A 12,397-nucleotide genomic window follows, 5' to 3' on the forward strand; every position below is an offset into this window, starting at 1 on the left:
GCATGGTAGGTTCTTCGGATGGTTTGAGGATTATTATGTCTGCGTCCCGTTCTCTTGCTAGAGAAAGAACCTGTTGCATCTTCTGAGTAGATACCCTTAGAGTGCTTTTGTGAGGCAAGGAGTGCCTGAGGACACGCAGGGTAACCTGCCTGGGGTCAGTAAGGAGGGTTCCTGTGTTCCAAACCCCTCACAGTTACTTAGGGAAAAGATGATCCCTCAGACAATCTGAGAGTTTATTTTTTGGCTTGACATGATATGGGTAATTACAGGAAAAGTGATCTAATTTCTTCATACTTTCTTTTGCATCAGGTGAAATCCCAAACGGAGATGAGGAAGACTCCGGTGTCCGAAGCCAGGAAAACACCTGTAACTCAGACTCCAAGTCAGGCCAGCAGTTCCCAGTTCATCCCCATTCATCACCCAGGAGCCTTCCCTCCCCTTCCTAGCCGGCCAGGTAATTTGCATTGTTCTTTTGGAGTGTGATTTATTGACTGCAAAGAAAATTCCTGCAATAGTGGTTGTTAGAACCTCTGAAGGTAGGGGCTCTGTTAATGATGTGGATTTTTATGTTGGGAATCTTAACAAGTAGTAAGGAATGAGCATATGAGAATTGAAACAAGATAAATAAGATTGTTTATGCTTTAAAATCGAGGTCTGTCATGAAATCTGCCATGTCCTTTCTTGGTTAGTGGATGTGAGATCAAGAAAGTTCACAGAAGGCTTTTCCTGTCAAAACATGACAAAGGCTTCTGCTCAGGAGGAATCATTCCCTGTGCTCAGGACTCCATTACAAAAGATCAATTACACAGCTTTCTTTATAGCTCAGTTTCTTTTGTACTGATGCTCATGTTTCAAGCTGTAATTTGTGTAATCTTATTTGCTGCTGTTGCTGCAGTTCATGTTCCCATTTTGTTGTGGAGTGTTCCTGTCATACCTTGTTGTCCGTGTTTGCTTGTGGAATAGCTGGAAGCTGCATCTTCCCTGCAAGCTGTTGTGTGGAGTTCCTCAATATAAGATAGAGGGACATCTTCCCTGTCCCAAAGTCAGCATAAAGTCTGGCTTGTGAGACACAGAATTAAAGCTTGCCTTCCAAACCTGGCTTTTCAGTGTGAACTACAGGGAAGGAATTGATCTTGCGGATAGGAGGATTTGTTTGCTTACCATCTGTCTCTGTCTAAATTAATCCAGAGACTGGTGATCCTCTGGGAAGAGGCAGTAGACTTGTTTTATTGATTGCTTCTATTTATTCCTGCAGAAGTTTAGTCCCTGAAAATGTGTTTGACGGTGAGGGAACTTTGGAGATAATGCATCAAAAACCCCAGACTGGTGAAGAAAAAGGCAGTGGGGGGAAAAGAAAGAGCTGGGAGATGGAGGCAAGGGAGGAGGGGAAACATGATTCTCTGAGGCACTTCCCTGGCTGACTGTTATCAGTGCCTGGAATATTGCAAGAAAACTCCAGAACTCTGAATCCCTGTGTGATCACAGCCATGTACATGCAAAGGTGAGGAAGGACATTACAGTGCATGTCTGCAGACTGGTCCCTCCTTTCCTCATAGTCTAAATGAACAGCACAGGAAGAAAAACCCCACTAAATGTTTTCTGGAGGGAGCTCTCCGCTCTGCCAAATTGCAATTAAAGGTGCATTTTCATCTCTTGCAGGATTTCCACCTCCAACATATGTCGTCCCCCCTCCTGTGGCTTTCTCCATGAGCACGGGGTACACCTTCCCGGGTGGCGTTTCTGTCCCAGGAACCTTCCTCCAGCCCACAGCTCACTCACCTGCAGGAAACCAGGTGCAAGGTGGGAAACAGTCCCACATTCCTTACAGCCAGCAACGGCCCTCTGGACCAGGGCCAATGACCCAGGGACCTCAGCAAACACCACCTCCTTCCCAGCAACCCCTCTCATCTTTACCAGCTCAGGCAACAGCACAGTCCGCAAGCCAGTTACAGGTCCAAGCTCTGGCCCAGCAGCAGCAGCAGCAACAGTCCCCTACAAAAGCTGTGCAGGGCCTGGGGAAGAGCCCACCCCACCACTCCGGATTCCAGCAGGTAAACTTGACCTGTGCTACGTGCTAAGCTTTGTTTAAAAACAAATGACAGCTTTCAAGACTTGTGTTCCTGGACTACCTTTCAAAATTGTGGTTAAAGAATTTTTTGATTGTGAACTTCTGGGGGAATTTGAAAAGGAGCGGAAGTTTGGTGGGTATGACTGTGTGATGCTGGAGCTGAGAGGACGGTACGTACTGGAATGGGAATGTGTTTTCTGTCACCCTTTTTCTGTGTGTTTATAGGCAAGGAATGAAGGGGATATTTCTGATCAGGTATTTCTGTCCCAGGCCTTTCTAGTTTTCTTGTGTGAGTGTGAACTTTCACCCATACTCTTCTTTTGGCTAATGGTGCACTGCCAGTTCCCTCACAGCTCTTAGATTTATACTTACTTTGTGCTGGAGAAAAATCTCCCTTCTAGCATGTCTGGACTCGATGGTGAGACCCTCCTGGTGTTCTGGGCAGCTCATACCTCAATAAAGGTTTACTTTATAGGTTTTAGTTTATCAGGTACTGGATTGGAGTAAGGATTGTACTTGGCTGTTGGTTTAAAGCTGGACTAGAGAATATTAGATGCTGTCAAGACTGAGCATTTTGGTGAATAATGCAGACATTGCACAAACATTCTGATTTGCTGTCACACATGAGCCAGGCTGACAGTTTGGATGGAGTTAGGCATTCAGGTAACATTAATTGTTCTTCCCTGCTGGTGAAATCCTGTGTCTCTGCCTCAGTATCCGCAGACAGACTCATCGAAGCAGCTCTGGAATCCCCCCCAAGTCCAAGGCTCCCTGGGAAAGATCATGCCTGTAAAGCAGCCCTATTACCTGCAGGCCCAGGACCCTCTCAAATTATTTGAACAGTCATTGCAGCCTCCTGTGATGCAACAGCAACCTCTGGAGAAAAAAATGAAGCCTTTCCCAATGGAGCCATATAACCAGAACCCCTCAGAAGTCAAGGTGCCAGAATATTACTGGGACTCTTCCTATGGCATGGCTGACAACAGGGTGGTGGCCCAGCAGTCGAACATGGACCGCAGGGGAAAGCGGCAAGGAGTCTTCCGCTCAGAGCAGGATGCTGTCTCCAGGATGACCTTTGAGGTAAGATCCAGGCTGCAAGTGGTGAAAACCAATGAGGCTCTGGGATTCCTGACAACTCTGGGCTTTCCCTGTTTCAGGAATGCCCAGTGGCCCCAAGTAGGTCAATGTGAGCTTATTTAGAAGAGACCTGGGTATCATGGGGTACATGGGGTTCCAGAAAATAGTGATGAATTTTCAATTTGAGTTGGCTGTGTGTGGGATCAGTGTCTTGAAGATCTGGTTTCAAGTAGGTGTAAGCCTTGTTCAGTGTGGATGTGACATTGATCTCTGCACTGTGTCTGACAGGTTTAGAAACATGGCAACTGTTAGTTTTGGGGAAAATTCTTGTCTGGCAACTGATGAAAACCGTAAAAGCCATACAAATAATTGCAGTTGAATTATTACTCTTTAGATGAACTCTTAACACCCCTCTAGTGAATTGAACAGCTGAGGCTGCAGCAGTCCAATTGAGGCTGGAAATCGAGGCTGGTAGCAGCAGTGTGGTGTTAGATTTTTTGTTTGTTTGTTTTTCCTGAAAATCCCACCACTGAGAGCTGAATTACTTCCTTAGCTGTTAGTTGCACTAATGGAATACTTTGCTTCTGTTCATGCAGTTGTGCTTCATGTTGCTGTTTCTAAAACCAGTAGTCTCTGTTATTTATTATTGGAGTTGTCTGTGAGTGCTCCTGGTGGTGTTTATAAGGAAACCTAAACAGAGGCCTCTTTAAACCTTTTGTCGTGGTGTGCCTCTGTAAATGCTCTCAGGACTTGGAGAAGGTCAGCTGGGATCACTTGGCTCATCCTTCCAAGAGAAAAGCCAGACAATATACAGGAATCTACCTCTACTCTGATACCACGTTGTGGTTTTTAGATGGAAACAGAGTCAAAGCCTTATTCTTGTTCCTAAAAAGGAAATCTTGCCAGCATAGTGTAGTGTGGAGAGAAGCTGTGCCCATGATGTTTGTGCTCTAAGCATCCCTCACAAAAGCCAAGATGTCCAGTTTGAGCAGCACTTGGCAGGTTTTTTGGCCCAGTGGTCTGGTCAGCTGTATGCTGGTGTAGCAGCCGTCACCAGTGGAAATAAGTCTTATGGGATTTAAACTCCACTCATAGGGGAAAGAAGATGCAAACATAATTTTACTTGAAACCTAAATTACTCACAGGTCAGCTGTAGAATAATTGTAAGATTTCATGTTCCTTGTCCTTGAATGTGGACCCAGGTTTAGTGTGTGGCATGGATGCAGTGGGAAGCACACGCTGCGCTAATTCGGACTCGCTGCCTGTCACTTTGGTGACGTGACACTGCTCCCCATGCACGTGAGGCCACGTGCCTGGGGGTGTTTTCTACTCAGACTTCTCTCTCTGTGTGCCTCAGTACACTTCTGCAGTGCCACTCCCTCACCTCACTCTCTGCATGCTGCCTTCTGCCTTCCTCTTGCTGTTCTGTCTCCTGCTCTGGCTTAGCTTCCCCTTGCTGTCTCTGGCTGTTCCTTCTGCCTTCTGTTGTCTCACTGTGCTCATTTCTGTCACTAGGACCCCAAGAGCTCCCCTCTGCTTCCTCCGGACCTGTTAAAGAGTCTGGCTGCCTTGGAGGAGGAGGAAGAGCTGATTTTCTCTAATCCTCCTGATCTTTACCCAGCTCTGCTGGGGCCTCTCGCCTCTCTTCCTGGACGAAGCCTCTTTGTATGTATTTGATGTAATACTGCTGCTTCTCATTCTTAACTGGCATCTCTTTCTTCTGTGAAATGATAAGAAATGTGAAATTCCTTTCTCTCCCCCATCCCTCCTATCCAATTCCCTGCCTCAACCTTGAGCTAGTTTTCCTGGAGGCCCATGATATGGCTCCTGGGCCAAATCCAGGCCTGCTGATTTCTTCAGAAATCAGAATAACTGGGGTTTTTTTAAGTACAATCCACAGGAGAGATGCTGATGCTTCATTTAATGCACTCACTCTTTTGCAGTTGTATGGGCTTAGTAATAAAGGGGAAGGGTGTGCACAGGTTGAACTGTGGGGAGTCACCAAAACAAGGGTGTAGTGACAGGACAAGGGGGAGTGGTTTCAAACTGACAGAGGGCAGGGTTAGATGAGATATATTAGAAAGAAATTCTTGGCTATTGGGGTGCTGAGGCCCTGGCACAGGTTGCCCAGAGAAGCTGTGGCTGCCCCATCCCTGGGAGTGTCCAAGGCCAGGTTGGACAGGGCTTGGAGCAACCTGGGACAGTGGAAGGTGTCCCTGCCCATGGCAGGGATGGGCTTTAAGGTCCCTTCCAACACAAACCATACTATGATTCTGTGATTATAATCTGCATATAATAATTCCATAGAGGCAGGGGATGCTGTCCCACTAAATACAGAAGAGATTTCTTCCAAAACAAGATAGCTTTGGAAGAAAATAGCAAGCAATGGGCTAAATAATCAGTAACTCTTATATAAATACAGTAATTTTTGACAGACTGAAAGGCTTTTTTTCCTACATTTTTGTGTTAAAACGTTCCTAGTTCACTAGCTGGAGGGTCTTACAGCTGCTGAATTTATAAATTGCCTCTGAAATTGCAGTGTGCCTTTCCAGTATGGCTACAAGCATGTTCATGAAATCCTACTAACTCAGATTAGTGGCAGTAGCAAAGAATTACTAGTGACTCAAAATCTGTGATTAAGTCTATTCCTCAGTTATTTTACCTGCCATCCCAAGGAGCCAGTAGCAAAACAGACACTCATTTCTGTCTCGTTAGGTAACTTCGCTAGGAAACTAATGACTGCTTCATCAGCAGCTTCCTTTGAAGCTCCTACTGTCGTGGCTGCTGACAAATGGAAGGAAATCCTTTGCTGTGCAAGCCGTGTGGATATGCAGAGTGGGAATTTTGTCTGCCTTTTAAAACGTGCTTTCAAAGTAATGAGTTGTCACGTTTAAAATCTTAACAATCTGGGAGCTACTTGCCAAGAAAATGAGGCTGTTTGTCTTAAGTTTACAGGATAAAAGCAAAGATATTCCAGATATTGCGACTGTGTTAAGGACAGAGGGACACTAGGTCAGGTTTCTGTGGTTTGAATAATAAATTTAAAAACATCTGACATGCTGAGCTGGAGCAAGTGCAAGAGGGCTTTTATTTGGAATGAGACTACAGCTCTTTATTTGGTTCACACACAGTTTTACTTATGGCTTTATTAATTCAATGGCTTGGTGATCCTAAATTTGGAGATGTTCATTGTCCACCAGCCAAGCTTGATAAGTTTTCGTTGGTTTCTGTGTCAGTGATAACCGATTCCATTTCTTCCTTAAATACACTTGTTTCAGAGACATTGTTTTTCACTCCTTAATCATAGTTAAAACCAAACAGAAAGCTGAGAAATATGCTGGAAATGACAGCTGTATGAGGGGGGCTGGCATAGATGATGGAAAAAGTCATGGCCCATAATATCTTTACATGGAACCCCAGGGGAGTTTTGGAACCTCTCTTTTAAACGCCTGGGTTGCATTTTTTTTTTTCCTCTCTACAGTAATTCATAATGGAAATGAGACAGTGCTAAATGACACTTGGACTCTTAAACCTAATTAAAAAATCACAGCACTTGGCGGGTCTCGCTGTCTAAGAATGTCTGAACAGCAGGGCTGCTCTCAGAACTGGAAAATACTCTGTCAGTAGCCATGTACAAGGGTCTGATCACGTCTGAAGGAGTCCTCTGATCACTGGGAAGAATCCTGTCCTATTTGTGCAAGTTTTCACACAACCATAAGGGATTTTTGGCAGGAATCTCCCCTCCAGATGTATCAGGCAGAGTATTAGACTTCGGATTTGAAAAGCTGTTCTGGCAGTGGGGTTTGCCCAAGACCCTCAGCTGTCTTGATTGTTGATTTTTAGGTATTAATTACAGTTAGTAGAAAAACTACTGACTCTCTGCAGTTGGTAGTTTGCTTCCCCTGTCCTCCAAGGTGCTGGAGCCAAAGTGCATGGGAGGTTTTATATGTGACCAAACCCACTGTGGCAGTTTCTGACAACACACCTTGCTCCTGCTTAGTACACTGATCACTAACTGCTCTCTTCCCCTTTTTGGTTTCTGAAGAAGTCCCTGCTGGAAAAACCATCAGAATTGATGTCTCAGTCATCGTCTTTCCTGTCCCTTAGTGGCTTTTCTCTTAATCAGGTAAGTGAGAGTCAAAGTCTGCTGCCATTTGCTGTTTGACCTTGCTGTCAAACTAGTGGAAAACCTGAAAGAAATCCTTATGGAGGCCTAATTTCAGTCTGTATCAACCTTAATCTTTGCCTTTATCAGTTGTCTTCCCAAATTCATTAGCTGTAATGGTGCAGATGTACTGTTGAATCTTGCTGAGTTCATGAGCCCCTTGCTTTTAGTAGAATCACGGAATAGACTGAAAAGGTGCATCTCAAGAGTTTTTATTTCCTGAGCAGAGAATGACTTGTTTTCGTCCAGAGAATTGAGCAGGGTCTCAATACAACGTCTCTGAGTACTGGGAATTTAAAGATTTTGTGAAGGCTTTTCAGTCCAGTCGGGAAAAATCAGTCTTGGTTCACAGTGTGATGGATTTAATGTGATGGATTAAATAAAATAGAGAAGATGAGGCTGTGCAGTGAAAAAGGAGTTAGGAAATATTTTGATCTAGAATTGTTTGCTTTATACATTCTCAGTGTTTGAAATAAATTCAACACCTAAACATTCTGTTTGGGTTTTTTTCAGGAAAGATATCCAAACAACAGCATGTTCAATGAGGTATATGGGAAAAACATGAATACCAGCACAAAAACAGAAGTTACCCCCTCGGTTGCCCACCAGGAGACTTCACTCTATTCTCTCTTTGAAGGGACTCCATGGTCTCCATCCCTTCCAGCCAGCTCAGGTAATACTGGTGTGGTATTTCTTGTCTAGTGATTTAAGAGGATTTGAGTTAATTCTAAACCGACTGCAAGTTATATGTAACTGGAAATTTAAAAAAAGCAACAAAACCCCAAACCTGCTTGACAAGGTCTCTGAAGGTTTCTGTTTTTCTTTATATATTCCCAGATATGTAAGGGGATTCTCTAATTAATATCATAGAAGAACCTGGATTTTAATTTAAGTAATTGAGCAGGATAAATGTTGTAGGAGGTGTTAAATCCTGAAATCTCTTTAACTTGGTTTCCTGACAGCCCTTTGGGAGTAGGGCTTTAACTCAGACATCCATATACTTTCAGTGTTGCTTTTTCTGGAAAAAGCAGGAAGAACTGGATTTCATAATATAGAGATTTAAAAGGGACAAAACTGTATGACTGAAGAGTACGGAGAAAAATAAGACAGTTGTGGATTTTGTTAGGGTTTTTTTTTTTTACTGTTAAGCAGCCTACAAAGCACACCAGTTTCTTCATTATTAATTATCTTAAAGGCATAAACCATAACTTTTTTATTATGATTTTATTCTTACTAAAAATCCAGAAGAGTATGAGAGGAGGAATTAGTTGAATCTAAGAAATGAGTAGATTTTAGATAACACCTGCACTGGATGAGATGTTTGATTGCACTGAAACTTTTGCAACCAACCAGGAAAAGCCACTGTGGGTGAAATGGAGGGAGCTGCATAGTGTTTTTATTCTAACAGGTTTTTGGCTCACATGGCTTCAGCTTTCTCTCCCTTCACCTCTTCATTCATTCTGCTCTGCCTGCAGACAGGCTTCATGCTCACTCTCCTCCTTTGCTCAGTTTTGGGTTCTGGTCTTTTTAAGACTCACAGAAGTGTAAAACATTCTCAGACTTGGGAGTTTGAGTTGTAAACTTGTGAACTCCTCAAGGTCTAATCTGATTTTTTTTTTATTGGGCCAGCTCTCATGAGGCTTCCTGGGTTTTGTGTTCTTGTAAATTTTCCACTCAGAACTTCAGAATTTGCATTACACTCGTGTAATGGAGGGAATAAAAACTGCCCTTCAGCATTGGAGCAAAGTGGATGATGGCAAAATTTGCAGCAGCACTAAGAAATTCAAAATTGGGAGGCTCCTGCTGTCTCTGCTGACTGTTTTCCTCTCGCCTTGTAATCACCAGATCATTCGACACCAGCCAGCCAGTCTCCTCACTCCTCCAACCCCAGCAGCTTGCCAAGCTCCCCTCCTACCCATAACCACAATTCTGTTCCCTTCTCCAACTTCGGACCCATTGGGACTCCAGACAACAGAGACCGGAGAGTCGCAGACCGCTGGAAAACAGATAAGCCAGGCAAGTGCTGGGTTCCAGGCTCCTGCAGAGCCATCAGACACCAGCAGCTGATGGTGTTTGCTTTGCAGTGGTTTTGCCATGTCCCTCTGAACTTGTATTTCTCCCATTTTAGCAATGGGGGGGTTTGGTCTGGACTATCTCCCAGCAACATCGTCCTCTTCGGAGAGCAGCTGGCACCAGTCCAGTGCTCCCAGTGGCACCTGGGCAGCCCAAGGCCCTCCTGCCATGGAGGACTCCTCAGCTGTGCTCATGGAGAGCCTGAAGGTAGGTTTGGCTCGGGAAACTCTGCTCAGGAATGGGTCTGTGGGGCCTGAGGATCCAGTGATGGGCATTAGGCTGTTGCAAGTGTCAGAGTTCAGTGTCAGAAGCCGAAGGTTTTTCCTGTAGATTTGCTTACGCAGGCAGTGGGGGAGGTGTCGCCAGTGCTGGAAGACATCACAGTTTTCCAGTTCCTGCTGGTTTTGAGTGTTTTGTGGATCAAGCCCAGGCTGGCAGAACTGGAAGGAATTATAAGATTAACTTTGACTAGTATAAAATTAGTAATAGTTAGCGTGGGATGAATTTTTATGGTAATAAGGATTCTGTAGGAGCTGAAGGTTCTTCCAGGGAGCCTCTTTTTAGAAGGCCTTCTTTGAAACCTGGATAACTTTCATGATAAGCCAGGTATGAGTGACAAAGAAGGAGAATGTAGGACTCTGTCTCTGCTTTCCCATCTGTCAGAAGGGGGCTATCTAATGCAGGAGGTGCTAGTGTTGGCTCTTTGTTTTTAGTCCATCTGGTCCAGTTCCATGATGCACCCTGGCCCCTCGGCCCTGGAGCAGCTGTTGATGCAGCAGAAGCAGAAGCAGCAACGTGGACAAGGCGCCATGAACCCGCCGCATTGAGACAGAGGAGGCAACCCTTGCAAACGACGGCTCCATAAACCATGGCATGTTGGGTCTGCGGGACTGGCCCACACAGTCCTGTGCAGGTGGCAGCCCTCTCTTCTGTTCCTTGCTGTCAGGAGGGCGTAAGTGCTCCACCGACCCACTGAGTGTGCACAAAACGTCTGCAGTGCAAGCAAACAACATCAGGAACTCTCCCATCCCCAGGCCCTTTGGAGGGAGAGAGGAACTGCTGTTTGGCTCACTCAGTAACCCGATATCACCGCCTCTCACCTTCTCCATCGTGCATGTCCCCAGCCACATGGGAAGTAAAAGCTGAGAACGAAGGGCAGATGGGAGAAGCCAATGAGAACTTCTCAATCCTTATCCCCTCTTTGGGGAGATACAATAGGAATCCATTAATGATTGCTTTGCTGACTGAGAATGTAGTTGAAATTACTCCTAAACATCTTTATTACTATCTCAGTAGTAAGATCACACTGAATTCTTCCGTACACAGATGTGCTTCATAGTCAGTGTGTAGCAATGAAAGCCCCAGTTGCTGCTCTGGTCAGAGGTGGTTGGTGGCGAGGTGGGGCTCTATCTCCTGGGCTAGCGAAGGAGTTTCATGAAGGAGAGTCTGGCACTTGGCACTGCTTCACCCAGAGGCTTTGGCCAGCCCACAGGTGGGTTAGAGACTCCAGCATGAAATGCCCTCCTCTCAGTAGGTGTTTGAGCTATAATGGGTGATGTGGGGCATCGCAGCACTCTGCTGAACAAGCAAGTTAACTGCTATGGGGTTTTAAATTAATGTGTGATTCCTGTACATTTTACTGTAGCATAGTGGCTAGCCCCACAAAGGGCAGGCTAGTCTGTGCATTCACGGCCTGACTCATTTTAATAGGTAGGTAGAAAGCTTTCAATGGTTTTCTTTTTTTGTTTTCGGTTTTGTTTTGTTTTTTTGGTTTTGTTTTTTTCTCTCCATCCTCCCATCTTCGCTGAACGCTTGTAGTTTCATTACCACGTGCAACATCTCGCAGAAAATAATCAGGGGTCCAGCAGGGCTGGGTAAATCCGACAGTCAGCCTGGACAGTGTGGAGCGTCCACACCCCCAGCAAAGGCACAGGTCAGCTCTGCAGAAACCCGTCCCCCCCTGCCCCAGCTGCAGCCCCAAGCTTTCAGTTCCAGAAACAAATCCAAGGCACCCATGGACACACGTGTGTGAACCACACATGGAAACGGCATAGTGCTGTTCATAGCTGAAAAGGTGCAGAAGGGAAAAGGAAAAACGTTTTATTTGCTATTTATTAGGGGGAAGGAAGACTGGAAGCTTCGTTAAAGGACAGAGTTTTTGTTAGGTTTCCCAGGGAAGTTACGGAAACAATCTCAATGTCCATTTGCTGTGTTTAACAGTAGGGGTTTGTGTGATGATTCAGGATCTCTGGGCTGGAATTCAGATGCAGAGCAAAGCACATGCAGGAGCTGAAGTGAGACTGGAGTCTGCGCAGCTCCAGAGAACACGAAAAGGGAAGGCGGAGGAGACCCAATACCCCTCGGGGGTAGGAGCAGCTCCCCCACGAGCTCCACCTTAGCAACATCACTGTTCTGTGTTGCATTTCGAAGCTGTGTTTCCTTTAACAAGTCCAAAAAGTGAAGTTCCCACCCGGTGGTAATACAGCCCACCCCTGTGTGCTTCCCTCCGGCTCTCCCGGTGTGTGTCCGAGCTGTGCACCCCGGCAGCTGCGACATTCCAGTGTTTGATCCGTCACTGACTCTTGCACCCCAGACGAGCTAACCAGGTTCTCCATCTCACTCCCGGCAGTGCCCGGTCCAGCCGCACCGTTCCACTTGTGCATGAGCGTCCGGCCTCGGGAATGCTCCGACTGCCCTCCCGCCCTCCAGCACCTGGGGGAGCGAGGCGAGGGGCCCCCAACACAAACTGGTTTGTGTCGTAAGCTTTCTTTTGTGTTTTTTGTCTGTCTGTGCAAGAACTGCAGCTGCTGAAATCAGCTTTGCCTTTAATTAAACCATGTTCTCTCCATCCAGGTCTGTGTGTAGCATTTATTTCCCATGTGACTTGGCTGCAGGCCTTTAAAAGCACATTATTTTTCTGGAGGAGCCAGAAGAAGGTTTGAAGTTGATTTTTTTTTTCTTTTTTTTTTTTCCCCTCATATTTGAAAGAGAACTAAATAAATCACAGTGATTCT

The 12,397-nt window shown here is 45.5% G+C and overlaps 1 protein-coding gene across 6 annotated transcripts in view; it reads left to right on the plus strand.

The window, feature by feature from the left end:
• SMG7 (SMG7, nonsense mediated mRNA decay factor) overlaps positions 1–12,231 on the plus strand; it is a 50,676-nt gene extending 38,445 nt beyond the window's left edge. For 3 of the 6 annotated variants that reach the window (XM_027665300.1, XM_027665301.1, XM_027665302.1), the window contains 9 exons: positions 310–454; positions 1,660–2,051; positions 2,783–3,148; positions 4,661–4,810; positions 7,191–7,271; positions 7,824–7,983; positions 9,156–9,326; positions 9,439–9,590; positions 10,097–12,231. In XM_027665300.1, the coding sequence (XP_027521101.1) occupies positions 310–454; positions 1,660–2,051; positions 2,783–3,148; positions 4,661–4,810; positions 7,191–7,271; positions 7,824–7,983; positions 9,156–9,326; positions 9,439–9,590; positions 10,097–10,210 (1,731 nt within the window). In that variant the 3' untranslated portion in view covers positions 10,211–12,231. The remainder of the gene's footprint in view (positions 1–309; positions 455–1,659; positions 2,052–2,782; positions 3,149–4,660; positions 4,811–7,190; positions 7,272–7,823; positions 7,984–9,155; positions 9,327–9,438; positions 9,591–10,096) is intronic. The other 3 variants (XM_027665303.1, XM_027665304.1, XM_027665305.1) reach the window with 3 other exon arrangements.
• Positions 12,232–12,397: the final 166 nt, after the last annotated feature.

Source organism: Corapipo altera, unplaced genomic scaffold (genome assembly GCF_003945725.1).
Source record: "Corapipo altera isolate COAL_440 unplaced genomic scaffold, ASM394572v1 316, whole genome shotgun sequence".
In the NCBI taxonomy this organism is placed as follows: Eukaryota; Metazoa; Chordata; class Aves; order Passeriformes; family Pipridae; genus Corapipo; species Corapipo altera.